Source organism: Ictalurus furcatus, chromosome 3 (assembly GCF_023375685.1).
Source record: "Ictalurus furcatus strain D&B chromosome 3, Billie_1.0, whole genome shotgun sequence".
NCBI lineage: Eukaryota > Metazoa > Chordata > Actinopteri > Siluriformes > Ictaluridae > Ictalurus > Ictalurus furcatus.
The window spans coordinates 14179876-14197947 of NC_071257.1; the positions used below are offsets into that span (position 1 = coordinate 14179876).

Sequence of the window (18072 nt, forward strand, 5' to 3'; positions counted from 1 at the left end):
GCGCTTTAAATTTTATTATTATTATTAGTAGTAGTAGTATTATATGTTGCTCCAAAATGTGTACATATCTTTCTGCATTAAGGGTGCCCTCACAGATGTGCAAGTTACCCATACCATGACAGTCTCTGGCTTTTGGACCTGACGCTGATAACAGCTTGGATGGTCCTTCTCCTCTTTGGCCTGGAGAACACGACGGATGTTTTGTCCAAAAACTATTTGAAATGTTGACTCGTCGGACCACAAAACACAATTCCACTGTGCTACTGTCCATCTCAGAAAAGTGGGCGGCACTTCTGGACAGTGTTGATGTATGGCTTCTGCTTTACATAGTAAAGCCTTAACTTGCATCTGTGGATGCAGTGGCGAATGGTGTTGACAGACAAAGGCTTACCAAAGTATTCCCGAGCCCATGTCAGGATATCCATTACAGACTCATGACGGTTTTTAAGACAGCGACATCTGAGGGATCGAAGATCACATGCATTCAGAAGTGGTTTTCGCCCTTGCCCTTTACACACCGAGATCTGACCGGATTCCTTGAATCTTTTAATTGTATTGTGCACTGTAGAAGGTGAAATGCCCAAATCCTAAATTGCTCCTGTCCCAACATTTCTGGAACATGTTGCATGCATCAATTTCAAAATAAACATTTATCTTAAAATAAACGATGCAGTTGATTAGGTAAAACATCAAATACCTTGTCTTTATATGTTTTTTGTTTAAATACAAGTCAAAGTACATTTACAATCTTAGAGAGAGTGAGAGCGAGAGCGAGAGAGATCGATTATGGTCATTTAGGGTGTCACAAAAATGCTTACAGGACACCGGTCTTATACTGTCATTTTTCCCCTCTGCACAGTAAGTGGTACTTTCCTCTTATTCTCCCCAGAGTTCGGTTTTTACTTCAGCTATGTCTCCTCATAGTATTCCACATCGCCCCTAATCTAACATGGTCAAGTGGTTTTTCCCTTGCCATACCATAAACTGTTGAGTCTGTTAAATAGATTTCCATTAATACATAGATCTAACACTGGAGTCAGTTTTCCCTTCACATATTGGACCTCTGTTTCCTTTCATGCTGAGTTGGAATTTCCCTCATCTCATGTTTTTCACTATAGACCCTCGTCAGTGATACAAGTCAATCTGATGTCAGCTGTGCCTCCTGGTTGCAAAAACAAAGCAGGATATGATTGTAATTTTTAAGAACAAGACAGAATTTTTTTCCCCAAAATGTTGTATTGTGCTGTTGGGTGACAAATTTAGAAGTGTTTATAAACACATTTGTTTTTACCACATTATTGAGTCACAAGACAGCTGTGGTTACAGGCAATTATTAAGGATACAGTGCCCTCCACTAATATTGGCACCCTTGGTAAATATGAGAAAAGAAGGCTATAAAAAAGATGTCCTTATTGTTTAACCTTTTGATAAAAAAAAAATTACAAAAATACAATTGCAAACAAAACACAGGTTTATCCACAAAAAAAATATTTGTTAAATATAGGTGTGCAACAATTATTGGCACCCTTTTAGTCAATACTTTGAACCACTCGAACCACCCTCTTCACAGTGTGTAGAGACAATATAGACACAAGTCCAATTCTAGGTTGATTCATAACATTTCCAGTTGACTGGAACTTCTTAATTATTGCCCTGATGGTGGAAATGGGCATTTTCAATGCTTGTGCTATTTTCTTATAGCCACTTCCCATTTTGTGAAGCTCAACAACCTTTTGCCGCACATCACAGCTATATTCCTTGGGCTTACCCATGGTTATGAATGACCAAATGAATTTGGCCTATGTGCTACCTCATATTTATACCCCTGTGAAACAGGAAGTCATGGTTAAAGAATTTCTTGTTCCTAGTCACCCAGGTGTACTAAAATAAATTACAAATATCAATGTTAATATGCTTGAAATATATTTTTCTCATATTAATTCATAGGCCTGCCAATAATTGTTGCACACCTATATTTAACACCTATATTTAAAAAGATTTTATTAATAAACCTGTGTTGTGTTTGCAATTGTTTGATATCCATGAGAGCAGAGTATTTTGTGATTTTTTTAACAAATGATCAAAAGGTTAAACAATAATGACATTTTTTCATAGCCTTCTTTGCTCATATTTACCAAGGGTGCCAATATTAGTGGAGGGCACCGTAATTGGTCTGAGAAGCTCTGTCTGTGCAGTGTCCATTTCATCTGAGCTAAGTAGCTAACTATCATATCAGTCACGTTGGCATGTTAACTAAGAATTTAAGAGACTTAGCTTGTAGATACAGTACTGTGAAAAAGTATTTGATTTCCTGATTTCTTCTGTTTTTGTGTATCTATCATACTACATTGTTTCACAAATGAAAACAAAATTTGAGATAAAACAAAGGCAACCTGAGTACACACAAAAGATAGTTTTTAAATGATAGTTATTTATTGAAGCAAAAAAAAGTTATCCAATACCAACTGAGCCTGTGGGAAAATGTATTTGCCCCTGTAGTTACTAATTCCACAAATCTATGAAACTGCATTCATAATGGGGTTCAGCTGGACTAGACACATCCAGGCCTGATTACTACAAACCCTTTTCAATCAAATCAACACTTAAATAGAACTTTTTCAACAACACGAAGTTGGTTAAAAGGTCTTACCCAGTAACACACTGAGCCAGAGTTGAAAGAAATTCCAGAAATGATGAGGAAGAAGGTGATTGAAATACATCAGTCTGGGAAGGGTTACAAAGATATTTCAAAGGCTCTGGGACTCCAAAGAACTACAGTGATAGCCATTATCTCCAAATGGAAAAACTCGACACAGTAGTGAACCTTCCCAGAAGTGGATGGCCTTCCAAAATTCCTCTAAGAGCACAGCAAATACTCATCCAGGAAGTCAGAAAGAGCCAAGGACAACATCAAAAGAACTACAGGCCTCTCTTGCATCAATTAAGGTCACTGTTCATGACTCCACTATCAGAAAGACACTGGGCAAAAATGGCATCCATGGAAGAGTGGCGAGGTGAAAACTACTGCTAACACAGAAGAACATTAAGATTCATCTGAATTTTGCCAAAACACACCTTGATGATCCTCAAACCTTTTGGGAGAATGTTCTGTGGACTGATGAGTCGAAAGTGGAACTATTTGGAAGATAGTGGTCCCATTACATCTGGCTTAAACCAAACACAGAATTCCACAAAAAGAACATCATACCTACGGTCAAGCATGGTGGTGGAAGTGTGATGGTGTGGGGATGCTTTGCTGCTTCAGGGCCTGGGCGACATGCAATAACCGGTGGAAAAAAAGAATAGGAGTATGTCCACCTCTGAATGGCTCAAAAAAGCAAAATTAAAGTTTTGGAGTGACCTAGTCAAAGTCTAGACTTGAACCAATTGAGATGCTGTGGCAAAACCTTAAACGGGCAGGTTCATGCTCGAAAACCCTCCAATGTGGCTGAACTAAAGCAGTCCTGCAAAGAAGAGTGGCCAATAGATTGTAAATCATCACGTCTTAAACATGCCCAAAAAACAACAAAGTTGTAAACATGAAGAGATTTGTATGCCTACAGTTTCTCTTTAGTATAAACACTCAGAGTTTTGTACGAGATATGTATATATGTCCAGCCATTTCAGGCAGGACACTACTTAACCACTGATGGGATGCCAATCCATAAGGATCTTTTAGAGTTATACCATTTCAAAGTGTTAGTTTAGCCGAATAGCACTCCCTGTCTTTTAGTTCTAACAGCAGGCTAGTTAGAAATCCCCACATCAGGACTTCCCGTCTCAACATGAGCGGGTAGCATGCGTTCTGAATGAGAAGCATCAAAATAAACCCAGAAAGCAGCTCAGACTGCTTTCTAGGCAAATGAATGACAATAAATAGCTCAGCAGAAAGAATTTATTGGCTGATGCCCTTTAGAATTGCCCTCTTTATAGCTCGATGATACATAATTCTCCTTGCTCCTTCTTGGAGGAGCAAAATGATGCTATGTCTACAGCCATTTCACAGAGATTTTCCAGGCTGGCATGGATCTAGCCATTGTACCACAGCTTTCAACCTCAGCCTGAGTAGTGCCTTCAAAATAGGTCTGTCTTGGTCCTTACTTTTTCACAGGTGCTGCTGACAGGTTCATGACAGTGGCCCAAGTTGGATTTGATGGTGTTCTGCAATCCACAACACTGAATGAGCTTTTTTGTACAATACAGATCGGAATGGAATCGCCTACACGATAGCACAAGGATTTTATTGAGGGCTTTAAGAGGAAGACATAGTTCACCCACGCACAAACCCCATGGTATGCATTCAAAGTGATACAACCCCTGGCAAAAATTATGGAATCACCACACAGATTTTCACATGGATTTTTTACTTCATAGCAATTAAACAAAATCACAGATATGACACAAAACAAATTTTATTTAATAGCTGAACATTCTGTAAATCACTCAATGTTAAGGAGGCACATGGTGGCTTAGTGGTTAGCACGTTTGCCTCCAAGGTCGGGGGTTCGATTCCCACCGTGGCCCTGTGTGCGGAGTTAGCACCCCCGTGCTGCGGGGGTTTCCTCCGGGTACTTCGGTTTCCTCCCCCATTTCAAAGACATGCAGACAAAGACATGCTGATTGGCATGTCTAGAATGTCTGTATGAATGGGTATGTGATTGTGTCCTGCGATGGATTGGCACTGTGTCCAGGGTGTACCCTGCCTTCTGCCCGATGCTCCCTGGGATAGGCTCCAGGTTCCCTGTGACTCTGAAAAAGGATAAAGAAAATGGAAAGTATAGAAAATGGATGGACTCAACGTTAAGGAAAAAATTATGGAATCACCTTGTAATTTGCATTTCTAAACCAAAGTCTAAAAATTCTAATTAGTCTGCAGTTAAAAGAGAGTGCTTACAGACATTAAAATAATGTTTACAGACCTTAACTTTTGACTTTTTGAAAGGAAACATGGACCAAACAAGAGAGTTGTCAACTGAAACAATGGAAAGGATTATAAAACTCATTCAAGAAGGAAATCCAACACGGAGAGTGGCAAAAGATGTTGGTTGGTTGTTCGCAGTCAGCTGTGTCTAAAATTTGGTGCAGGTATAAATGAAATGGGAAGGTTATAAAAGGAAAATATACGGGTAGACAAAGGAAGATGGCAAGCGTCAGAATAGAAAACTCAAAGCAATATGCCTTGAAAATATACAACAAAACAAATGGAAAACAAATGGGCGGAAACACAAGTCAATGTTTGTGACAGAACTGTAAGAACTAAATGAAATGGGATTTACGTATAGAAAAGCCAAACGAAAACCAGCACTAACACCTAAACAGAAGAAAACAAGCTTACAGTGGGCTAAAGAGAAGCAAATCATGGAGTGTGGATGATTGGATGAAAGTGATATTCAGTGATGAATCACAAATCTGCATTGGTCAAGGAGATGATGCTGAAACTTTTGTCTGGTGCCGTTCTAATGAAACATATAAAGATGACTGACTGAAGAAAACAATCAACACATTTATGATATGAGGGTGCATGTCAGGTAAAGGACCAGGGGAGACCTCAACAGTCAATGCACAGGTGTACATTGAAATTTTGGACACTTTTCTCATTCCATCGTTAGAAAATAGGTTTGGTGATGAAGTAATTTGTCAGGATGTTTCTTGCCACAGCACAAAGAATGTTAACGCTTTTCTTCATTAAAGGCATATCAACTCAATGACATGGCCAGCAAACAGTTCGGATCGCAATCCAATTGAAAATTTAAAAAAAAACAAATTTGTCTATGACAAGGCTCTAACCTGCAAAGCGGATCGGTCAACTGCTGTTTGAGAAAGTTGGAACCAACTTGATGGAGAATATTGTTTCATACTGGACTTCAAGCAACTTGGATTCTGTGCCTCTCCACTCTTCCTCCAGACTCTGGGACCTTGATTTCCAAATGAAATGCAAATTTTACTTTCATCTGAAAAAAAGGACTTTGGACCACTGAGCAACGGTCCAGTTCTTTTTCTCCTTAGCCCAGGTAAGACGCTTCTGATGTTGTCTATGGTTCAGGAGTGGCTGGACCCTAGGAATGCGACACTGCAACGTTTCTGTATTATAAATTCTTTATTCTAATATTTGGAGATACTGGATTTTTGATTTCCATGAGCTGTCAAGATTAAAACAAAAAAGGCTTGAAATATTTCACTTTGTGTGTAATGAATCTAGAAAATATGAAAGTTCCACTTTTTGAATTAAATTACAGAAAAACGTTACTTTTCCACAATAAATTTTTTTTTTTTGAGATACACCTGTATATGGATATTAACAGCGGTTTCAACGTGAAGGCCAAATGTGGCTGGTTGCAGTACAATTTTTGACCCCACCCATTCCCCTGTTAGTGAATGGAAAACAAGTCAATCAAGTCAACAAGTCATTCCATGATTACTAGGATTGTGTATTTTTACATTAGTTAAATTGAGGCGCTTCCATACATTAAGCAATTGATACTCCTTAATGCATAAAAATGAAAATGCTTCAGAAACACTTTGGTGCAAACTGATCACACAAGGCTTCATTATTCTTTTTTCAAAACATTGCCCTCTTCTATTCATTATTCCTATTGTGCAACATCTAACTGCACTGTTTTTGGCTTCAGTGCTCGTATTTTCTTTGTTCCATTTCCTCAGAATTCTGGTCTTGGTACATGTGGCAATGTGCTCTAGTGTATACATGCATGTTACAAGTAATCTGAAGGGAGACACCTATGTGAGCATCTGTGCAAGACACCTTGACATGCTCACAGATATGCGGTCAAAGTAGAATCCAGGTCTAAGAATATGACAGGTGCATGGAATTATCTCATTAGATATAATCTTTTACAGTTCAAGTTAAAAGATTATTTGTAAAGCAACATGAAAACAAATTTAAAAGTCAAAATGTTGCAATAGTTATTTAATAAACAGAAAACTATAATTGATTTCAGGATGCTGTAGACAAAATGACTGAAAATTATGGTTGCATGAAACAGAACCGAACGATGAGGCATTGTCTGGTACTTATGTGCTCGGCTGAGAGCTTACCTCTTCAGCTGCATATTTGTCTGTAACATACGGATGATACGCAACTTGTATTGAAATAGGACATATTTTTAAAGAATTTCTTCAGAGCAGATTAAATTGAATTATCCAATCATTTTACATTGCTTCAAAAAAAAAAAAAAAAAAGACAGCAAAATAATCTCACCTTCACTTTTACCCTTCATTAAAGGACAAACATCCTCACAACAACCAATGCATTTTAAACATTTCAAGAGAAATGTAGTCATAAACATTATTTTGTATTGCTTGAAGAATTGCTGTGATGAGAAGATACCAGCACATGGTTAAGAGGATTAGAAGAAGCTTCATTCCACCAGAGAACTGGCTTGTAGTCTGTTACTGGGAGTTCAGAGAGGCAGTGAACTACTGGCTCTCTATTGTCTTTTAATGATCCACTTTTCCTTCTTTTCTATTGGCTCAATAGCTACCACTGAAAGAGTGGCACAGTCATGGTTCTCTGTCTGTGTACATAGCTGAATTGGCCTCTCTGGGCTAGTTAGTCCTCTGCCCAGATTCCCAGTTTCTCTCATTGCAGGGATTTCCTTCTAATGAGCAGCCAGGACCAGAAGTGTCTCCACTGGCACTACAGTTCAGATTTTGTAGACCCTTTGTTCTGGGTGGTGCCTCAGATTCAGATGTCTTATCTGGTGAATGGACTACGTGTTCCACTGGGCCCTGCTCCGCTTGGTGAGTGTCAGTGTGTTCAGTAGCTGGCTCTTGCTGAGGTGGGTGGGGTTGGGTCTGTGGTGGGTTTGATTGGGCATCACCAGCAGCAGGGTTTGGGTTGGATGTGGATGGTTTGATGGGAGTGTGGCACATGGGACAGGTTTCCTGAACATATAGCCACTTTCTAAGACAGTTTCCATGGAAATAATGACCACAGTAGGTTATCACAGCAGATGTCATATCCTGCAGGACAGAGAGACGATATGGATAAAGGATATTTGAATTGGTGTGCAAGATGGTTTGGAAAAAATTTTCAAAAAGTAACAGAAGTATTACACTTCTAGATGTTTCCATTGAAATCTCAATATCATAACAGCATAAATGCATATAATATATGTACAGGTTTCTAGAACTATGGCCTATACCCTCAAAAGGCTATGCACGCCACATTGAGAACTATGTAGAGGTAAAAGATAATGGCCATTTGGTACACACTTTAACGTCAAGTGTTCTACAGTAGCACAATCACTGACACTTAACAGCACTAAATAACCCATTTTCAATCATAAACAATAAAAACTTTCCCATGCTGTTAAAGATTTCATTTACCAGTTACAGTTCACTTAGCCTGATTCTGTAAAATAGCCTAATTTACAAACACAAACAAATACAAGCTCTATTTTGCATAAGGTAGGGATAAAAATGCAGAATTTTTACCAGAGAACTTTCTCTTGCTTTTAGCTCTTATATTTATTTTAGTTCCAATTTACAATTACAACATGTAATGCCTATACACTATATGGTCAAAGTATGTGGACACCTGACAATCACACCCATATGTTGGTCTTCCTCAAACTGTTTCCACAAGATTGGAAGCACAGAATTGTCTAGACTGTCTTTGTATGCTATATCATTAAGATTTCCCTTCACTGGAACTAAGCGGTCCAAACATGTTCCAGTATAATACTGCCCCTGTGCACAAAGCGAAGTCCATAAAGACATTGTGTTCCAGACATGTTTTCTTCAGCGCAGAAATGACATTTTTACGTTTATATCATTATCTGTAAATGTTAGACTTCACACAATCATTTCCATTTAATATAAAGACTTGTCCTGACAGCAAGCGAGTCTCCATTAAACTTCACTGGATGAATGAGCGAAAGTCCACGCATGTGCATCAAACAAACAGTGTGCAAGGGAAAGAAACACAACAACTCTGACTAAAATATTCATTTTGATCAAATATGTTGTTTAATGCTATATTTAGAAACAAAAGTGACCGTTTTTTATGAGAGCAGTAACTGTAATGGGGCTGTAACATGGAATTGTATAGAAATGTAAGAAGTGTCATACATTTACAGAATAAAGTAACATGTTACTGTCTTTAGATGAGAGAATGTGTGTATTACTGTAGAACATTCAACCTCTTACCACTTAACACTTAGTCTGTGTTTTTGTTTTTCTTTTAGCATTTTTAATATAGTGATTTAACTTCTGCTTTAAAGCTTGTGGAATATAATGTTAATATTTTGTAAAATCCTTTGTACTATGTATAGCACAGCACACAGATTTAATACTGATATAGATTTATAATAGATTTAATATTCATAGCCTTCAATTTACACAACTTTGAAGGACAAAATTGAGCAGAATGTGAAATAACTTTTTTTGTTGTTTTTTTTTAAATTGGTCTTTTAATCAAAACTAATCGATTAATCGTGGAAAATAATCGACAGATTAATCAATTATGAAAAGAATCATTAGTTGCAGCCCTAATCCAAACCTGATGCTGACCTGAAAACAGATGGCACAGACATCACTGTGTTCCTGCAGCTGTTCAGCACTCGCCCGTGGGAGCGAGTTGATCTTGCGTGCGGCTTCCTGCCGAAGCAAGAAGCTCTTCCATCCAGCCTGGGCACGAAGCCACACGTTGCAGTAGGAGTGGATGATGATAACTGATGCCCCTATCCAGCTCCACTCACCCCACAGTGACTCCCATGCCCCGTATGCAACCACACACAGTGCCACAGCAAACTCCAATGCCCGACACACAGCGTTCACATAATACACCACCTCGTCAAGGCTGGGCAGAGCAGCACCACGCCACACCTCCACCATGAACAAGCAATAGATTAATAGGGTCCCGGTCACCTAGAACACATAACAAATGGCAATTTAGACTCATCAAGGTCTCTAATGTTTGCTTGTTTTTTTAAACATAATAATATTATGCAATATTTTGACTGAGCATGCAAAAGAAGTTTGTATTGTTGGCCTTTTCATGATAAGTGTGGCTGTAAATTGTCCAATCATACCTGCAGTGATGTAAGCATACAGCTGGAAACCAGGATGAGAAGCCAGAAATCCATGTGGAAGAACTGGGATAACTTAAAGGCCATGAAGCCAGGAAAAAGCAGCAGGAATACACACATGCCCAGCCCCCGCACATGCTTCCACACACATCTATGGACACACAGGTTTAGGTCAGTGTATTCATGAATTGCTTCTTTTCCATGTGACTTCTCACAGCCATCTTAAGAATGACGCAACTCTCACAGGAATTTAAATATGGTTTCACCTTTGTATTGTATGTAATAGCACTATGCTTATTCCCCACAGATTTTTGTAATTTACCTTGGCCTGAGTGACTATTAGACCTGCTAACACTTGCATAAATATGTTGTTAAATTGGTAAGAATATTCCAGGATAACCAACAGGTATTTAAACAAAATGTGCCGACAATATTCTGATATATTAGTGAAATATATTATACTGATACATATTAATGAAAATTAGATATTTGGGTGTGACACACAAAAAAATGGACAGAAATTCAAATGGTAAATTTCTACCTGTTCCTACTGGCCCCAAGTCCTAGCACAATGGGCTCAGTTATCTCACTCATGCTCTGCAGTGTGGAAGTGAGGACGATAAAGAGTATGATAAAGAGGAGGAAGCAGCGTTGCAGGGCTGGCAAGTCCAACAAGCCAGTCTGTAGGCCCAACAACAACAGAGTCACACCCTCTGTCACACCCCTGCAACACACACACACACACACACACAACATATTTTAGTAGCAGAATATTTTACCAATATTTACTACGTTTACACAAGTATAAACATGCATTTACACACATACCTGTGCATGACATTGTGGTTCTGCAGCGCTGTGAATCCTCCAAGGCAGAACTTGCAGAGATTCAGGAGGCCCAGTGCCAAATAAGAAACCATAAATGTCAAACCCAGCAGAGAGTAAGGACTAGCACAGCACTCAGACACACTTACACACAAACACACACACACACACAAAGAAGAACAGCAGCACAAATTTAGCAAACCAGCAATTTGTCATACAAATGCACAACCATTCTGAACTGGGTTACTGTACAAAGCAGCATTAAGAGAGCATTGGAATAGTTCCATTCAGCCCTATTTGCAGTTCAGTGTAAGATTTTTACATCTGTAACAGGAGATGCAACACTGAATTTTAACATTGTTTACGGTGCATAAAAATATCATAGGCTGCAACACTGAAAGTTTAAAACTCAACCAGAATACAATAATACATGAAATCAATAGGTTAGATCATAAATAAACATAAAATCATTTTTAAAAATTGTAAAGCTTATCGGCCTCATCCTACTGATTTGTGTTCGCCAAACCTTAAACATCAGCTGAACAAGTGAAATTTCGGAGTGTGTTTACTCATTTAACGCAGTGACCTTCGGTGAGTGTTTACCTGGTGAGGAGGTAGAGCAGCAGCCCCTCTTGTATGGCAGTGGAGCTGCCAAAATTAGAGACAAGTTGAACTCCAAACAGTACAAACCAGAACGCACTGAATAACATAGGCACAGCAAAGCTATGCCAGAGTGTCATGCCGACCGCTAACAACCGGTACAAATCCGTCACCTACAGAAAAACAGACAATGAGAAATACAGAGCTGGGACTTTGTGAGTACAATGTGTGCAGATGTGTGTTTTACTTTACACTGGTTTGTTCCAGCAAACACTTAAACATACTCTGAGTGCAAGAACATGTAGGTTTACCTCTGTTCGTGTTATATGCCGGTATGTGGCCCTGGCCAATCTATATGGGACAAACAGATTCATGAGGAGGAAGATGGCAACCTCAGCCGCAGTTATCCCCATGGAAACAGTAGTGAGCATCAGGGCATTGTCTTGAGAAACTAAACACACCCGTCCAATCAGTGGGATCAAGTGTGCTGAGAACAGCCATACACGGCGAGTGCGCATGAGGAATGCACACAGAGTGGCAACAATAATCTGACCTGTTAATAAATGAGCATACAGACACAAACATTAAAAGAAATCATACTTATAATCTTCATCATACACATATACAAACCACACAAACATGGAGCATATAAAAAGGATCTAGCTGATCTACTGATCTCTCTATCCAATTCTTATTACATATACAGTGCTGTGAAAAATATTTCCTTATTTCTTCTGGTTTTGTGTCTCTCATACTAAATAATTTTAGATCTTCAAACACAATACAACATAAAACAAGGGCAGCCTGAATTAACACACTATACAGTTTTATTTATTTATTTATTTATTTCAAAGCAAAAAAGAAAGTTATCCAACTCCTATCACCCATGTGAAAAACTAATTGCCAACTTAAAATCTGTTTGTGCCACCTTTAGCAGCAATACCTGCAACCAAACACTTCCGATAAGTGAAGATCAGTCTTTCACTCACTAGGACTAGGACTCACTCCTATGCTTTGGATCATTGTCTTGCTGCATAATCCAGTTGTGCACCAGTTTCAACTTAGAGACTGAAGACTGGACATTCTCTTTTAGAATTTTTTGGTAGAGAGCAGAATTCATGTTTCCCTCAATTATTGCAAGTTGCCGAGGCCCTGAAGCAGCAACGCATCCCCACACCGTCACACGTCCACCACCATGCTTGACCGTAGGTATGATGTTCTTTTTGTGGAATTCTGCGTTAGATTTACTCCAGATGTAACGGGACTACTGTCTTCCCAACGGTTCCACTTTCGACTCATCAATCCACAGAACATTCTCCCAAAAGGTTTGAGGATCATCAAGGTGTGTTTTGGCAAACTCATATGTGTCTTTCTGATAGTGGAGTCATGAACAGTGACCTTTATTGATGCAAGAGAGGCCTGTAGGTCCTTTGATGTTGTCCTTGGCTTTTCTGTGACTTCCTGGATGAGTAGTTCTGGCCACTTCTGGGAAGGTTTAGTACTATGCAGAGTTTTTCCATTTGGAGATAATGGATCTCACTGTGGTTCTTTCGAGTCCCAGAGCCTTTGAAATATCTTTGTAACCCTTCCCAGACTGATGTATTTCAATCACCTTCTTCCTCATCATTTCTGGAATTTCTTTCAATTTTGGCACAGTGTGTTACTGGGTAAGACCTTTTAACCAATTTCATGCTGTTGAAAAAGCTCTATTTAGTGTTGATTTGATTGAACAGGGTTTGCAGTAATCAGGCCTGGTTGTGTCTAGTCCAGTTGAACCCCATTATGAATGCAGTTTCATAGATTTGTGGAATTAGTAACTACAGGGGCAAATACATTTTCACACAGATCCAGTTGGTATTGGATAACTTTTTTTTTGCTTCAATAAATAACTATAATTTAAAAAAAACTGTATTGTGTTGCCTTTGTTTTTATCTTAGATTTTGTTTTAATTTCTGAAAGAATTTAGTATGAGATATACACAATAACAGAAGAAATCAGGATGGGGTAAATACTTTTCACAGAACTGTATATATTGTATTATTCTGTCTATCTCTCTAAAAGATGTCCACAATTTCTTCACTCCTGTACCTTGGTGCATGAACATGAAAATGCAATCCTTAATTACAGCTATCCAACACAACCCAGGAATGAGAATAAAATCAGTGTGATCTGGGTAGGAGCCAAAATTACTGGAAAAGGTTAGGATACTTGATTGTTCTTCAATCTGCCTTAATAAGTCCTCTCCACAGAAGACCCAGTGACAACAAAAAAAATTGTGACCTTTTCTCGTGATTATAGCGACGACATTGATTACATTCTAGTCATTCATTTTGAATTTCTTGAGAAAAACAATCACTGGAAGGCAGCTATCTAGAAATCTTTAGCAGTTAATGGTTGTGCTTTGCATGTACATTCATGTCAAAGATAAAAACAGGAAGCTGTCCCTCAATTGAAGGCTGTATTCTTAACTTTATTCAAGGAAATTTGGTAGGTACTAAGAATAGGAAGCTAAGCAGGTAGCAAAGTCAGTACTAGTGAGATACACAACAAGTCACTGTTAACCGTCACATAAAAAAGACCAGATTTCACAGGACTGAATTAGATTAAATAGTAATGAATTTATATAAAAAGTGAAACTGCTTTTCTAAGCATGACAACAAAAGTCCAATACGATCATCTTAATGCCAACCTGACGTAAGAGAATGTTTATTTAATGGATAAGCTTTAAGTTACTACTTCCTGGCCATGGTGCAGTCTTAAGCCGGGTTCACACTGTACAATATTGGCCACGATTTCGTCTGAGACACGTTTTGAGAATCCTAAAAGATTCCTATAATCCTAAGCCAAAATCTGTAGTCTCTGCTAGCTAGTTTGACATGTTCCCCGACAGCCGATTAATGGCCAGTGTGATCAAATTGTTCCTCCGATTAAATTCTGGCAGTGTCAGAAGATGAGTCACAGTCCTGTAGTGTGGCTTCTTCTACTCCGTACGAGTCAACTTGCATGCATGCATTCGTTTTTCGTGTATGGACTGTCGTACAATCTGACATTAATGACAACTGAGATCCCACAGTGTGACATGGCTTACAGGGGGGATCATGTTCGTACAGTCCGACATTAATGACAACTGAGATCCTACAGTGTGACACGGCTTACAGCGGGGATCATGTTCGTACAGTCCGACATTAATGACAACTGAGACCCTACAGTGTGACATGGCTTACAGCGGGGATCATGTTCGTACAGTCCGACATTAATGACAACTGAGGCCCTACAGTGTGACATGGCTTACAGCGGGGATCATGTTCGTACAGTCCGACATTAATGACAATTGAGATACTACAGTGTGACATGGCTTACAGTGGGGATCATGTTCATACAGTCCGACATTAATGACAACTGAGGCCCTACAGTGTGACATGGCTTACAGCGGGGATCATGTTCGTACAGTCCAACATTAATGACAACTGAGGCCCTACAGTGTGACATGGCTTACAGCGGGGATCATGTTTGTACAGTCTGACAAGCAACAGTCGGAAAGGACTATTAAAAATCGCACAGCGTGTACCCGGCTTTAGGTGGAAATTTGTACCTACATGTAAGTGCCCTCACAAATCGGTTCAAGGCTGGTGGATGCAGGAAGAGTGTTCCGTCATACCCGTATTGACTCTCCCCCACGACATATTCCCTGTTAATACAAAATAAAAAAATAAACAGGGACTTGTTTGAATAGCTGAATGTCCCTCAATAACCCTTTGAAGTGCATTTAATGTCAGGTAGCACATCATTTAGATAAAAATTTAAGAAATGCCGACAGGTTGTGAAATGCATCTGTGTAGACTGAAGAAAACGTTGTCGACGAACACGAAGCCAATTTCTAGACGTTGTGCTTATCTTATCGAACATCTTAACACGTACGCTTCCAAGAAAAGAGGACGCTTTGTATGCTCGTCTGTTTATAATCAGTTAAGGATTGTAGGATCAGGGTACAGGTGAGGATGCACGCCACAGAGCAAACTTCATTTGAGTTCACTACCTGGCAGCACATGGAAGTTGACACAGGAGGGGGAATTTTTAATTATGTTGAATGATAATATATTTCAATTATAAAGATGCAGATGTTCTTGGATAGTGTTCTGCCAGATGTGAAAGACCGCACACAGTAAACTTTCCTGAGACTTGCTTGGTGATGTGTAATGGCAGGCGTTCTCACCTGGACATCTGATGTCCCATGTAGAGCAGAAGAGCAGTGAGAACATGCAGGTAAAGTTGAACAACGTGTCCCAGAGGCAATAACAACACCACTGTGCTCACAAAGTGACCTGTGGATATAGAGGATATGAAGGCGGTGCATGTCTGGGTAAGTCCAATAACCATTTGCAGGAGGAAGAGTGTAAACTGTACCTAAGTAGTAAATGTTCCAGACGACGTATTTGTATTTGAAGAGCATGTCCTCGCTGCTCGCCCTGAGATGATGGGTGAAGCTCTCGATGTTGCATTTGTAGAGCAAGTCCAGCACTAAGAGACTGGGCACCCTGAGCAACACATTAGCCACGTCCTCTAATCGCAGCATTGTGTCGAAGTAATTTAACGAGGGACTCTGCGTCACCCCATGAACCGACCACAGCAACGACTCTGTGCAGAGATGCCGTCGAAAAGCTTCATCCAGTCAGCTGACTAGTGTTTATTTCACGCTAATTCAGCGACCCCGGTGCATTTCAGTTGCTTTCGTTCTCACTGGTTTTCTGAACAAGTCCAGCTAAGGGTCGCTTGTTTCACACTAATGGTTGGCAGTGTCGGTTCTTTTTAAAAGCGTTAAGAATGATTCAAAATAAGACATTTAGTGCAGGCGTGACGGAACAACGCTGAAACCCTTCAGTCTATACATTACAGCCATGGCGTTTCAGGAGTGGCCATGGCCTGCTCTCGCACACAGAAATCGTTAAGTTAGTTACATTTCCTTTAAAGCAGCATGCTAGTTAGCCAGACTGCAACTTACGCACAACATTTTTCTTTCAGGTTTTTTTTTTTTTTTTTTTTTTTTTTAACAATATCAAGTCGCTAACGTATGAACATCCACAGCAGCTCTGACACGTCAACGCGACTTCTTCCGGTGAAAAGGGAAACGAGTCACGTCCGATTCACTCGTGAAAACTACTCGCTCACTTCGTGTAGTCACCTGGAACAATAAATTATACACCATAAAAGGGCGTATAGTTTTCGTTTGTAAGGTACTGAACAACTCAGAAACAGCACTATTAAACAATGTACTTAAAAATAAATATATAAACAGGTCTTTTTTAGTGTCGTCATGGTTGCAATACTAAGCAAAAGGGAGTAAATAAAGTGAGTAAGGTTTTTTTATTATTATTATTTTTAAGTTTGGTTTGAAACGAAGCCCGCTTTGTAGTGTTGTTGCCACCTTTTGGTCGTCAGGGAAATACAGTTTCGAAATTTTTCGTCTCGAAACAAAGTTGACATTTTCAAAACCAGAATGTTTACTGTTCAGATGTGAAAACCGAATATGCCAGATGAAATATGATTCACAGTGTTAGCGCATTTTTAGGGGGAGGAAAAACAGCCATCCTTAACAACAATAAGATTAAAGGTTCTAACCTTGTACATGTGCATTCATTTGTTTTTGTTTTTATTTATTTTGGGATGGATAATGGGGGAAATCAGGAAACAACCTTTTAATTAAATAAATTTTTCTTGTCACACACACTCAAAAAAGATTTTTTTTCCCATAAAAAAAGTACAAGTTGTCTATTTTACAGGAAATTCTCAGGTTAAAATATGTATGTACTCTTAAACCTTATTCTGTTTTCATACAAGATATTTCTTTTCTTCCTTCTTACTGTTTTTAAAAGTCCACTAGGCTTTAATGATAATCTCTAATACCCTTTTCTTGCTATTACTCAGTAACTGGTGTAGCATATCCGAGTCATTCAGCTCATTTAATTTTAGCTCCAAAATGAATCAGAAATGATGGAAAAACAATCAAAGGAGAAATATGAGCTTTTAACAATAAATAAATAAATAAATAAATAAAAATGGGGGGGGGCGTGAAAGGAATTAAATGTACATGGAAGTACATGGAAATGTACATGTATGATGAAATATGCTGACATTGCCTATGCTCATTAGGACAGAAAACTTGTGACCAAAAACATGTGACCACAAATTATATTGAGAAATATCTAGAACTTTCAATAGAAATTAAATTCATATGTTTGGCAACAGAGTGTAAACAGTTCAATCAAAATGCATTGTTATGGTACTACTGCCACCAACCTTTTATTTTCATTACAGGCTATTTCATTTATTTATTTCTGGTGGTATAGACCTTCTGATTAACACAAACTAATGTTAAGAGGTGAAAGATGTTCCATGTGGTAGACTGAGAGCCTGGGAAAGCTTATTTAGTGACGGTAAAAATTTTTATTTCTGTTCTGTAGTGGTCAGTTTCACACTGCTGGTGATTTTCTAACCTGAAATGCTGGGAATTCATCTGAGAAACAGAAAGACGAAAGAATATTGACCATGTCAAATGTTTCAATACTGGAAACAAGAATGGTGGCAAACAAAGAAACAAAAC

General features: G+C 38.9%; 1 protein-coding gene across 2 annotated transcripts; it reads right to left on the reverse strand.

Annotated features, from left to right (window-relative positions):
• Window positions 1-6727: 6727 nt before the first annotated feature.
• zmp:0000000662 (RING finger protein 145) lies at window positions 6728-17006 on the reverse strand. 2 transcript variants are annotated; one of them, XM_053620886.1, is made up of 10 exons: window positions 15879-17006; window positions 15688-15796; window positions 15071-15162; window positions 11786-12027; window positions 11478-11647; window positions 10878-11018; window positions 10591-10773; window positions 10053-10200; window positions 9532-9888; window positions 6728-7980 (listed from the first exon to the last, which is right to left on the reverse strand). In XM_053620886.1, exons 1-10 carry the CDS (start codon window positions 16045-16047, stop codon window positions 7564-7566), a joined length of 2028 nt encoding a protein of 675 aa, XP_053476861.1. In that variant the 5' UTR covers window positions 16048-17006; the 3' UTR covers window positions 6728-7563. The 2 variants fall into 2 exon arrangements, with proteins under 2 accessions (XP_053476861.1, XP_053476862.1); XM_053620887.1 differs by lacking the exon at window positions 15071-15162 and having other exon boundaries at window positions 15879-15999.
• Window positions 17007-18072: the final 1066 nt, after the last annotated feature.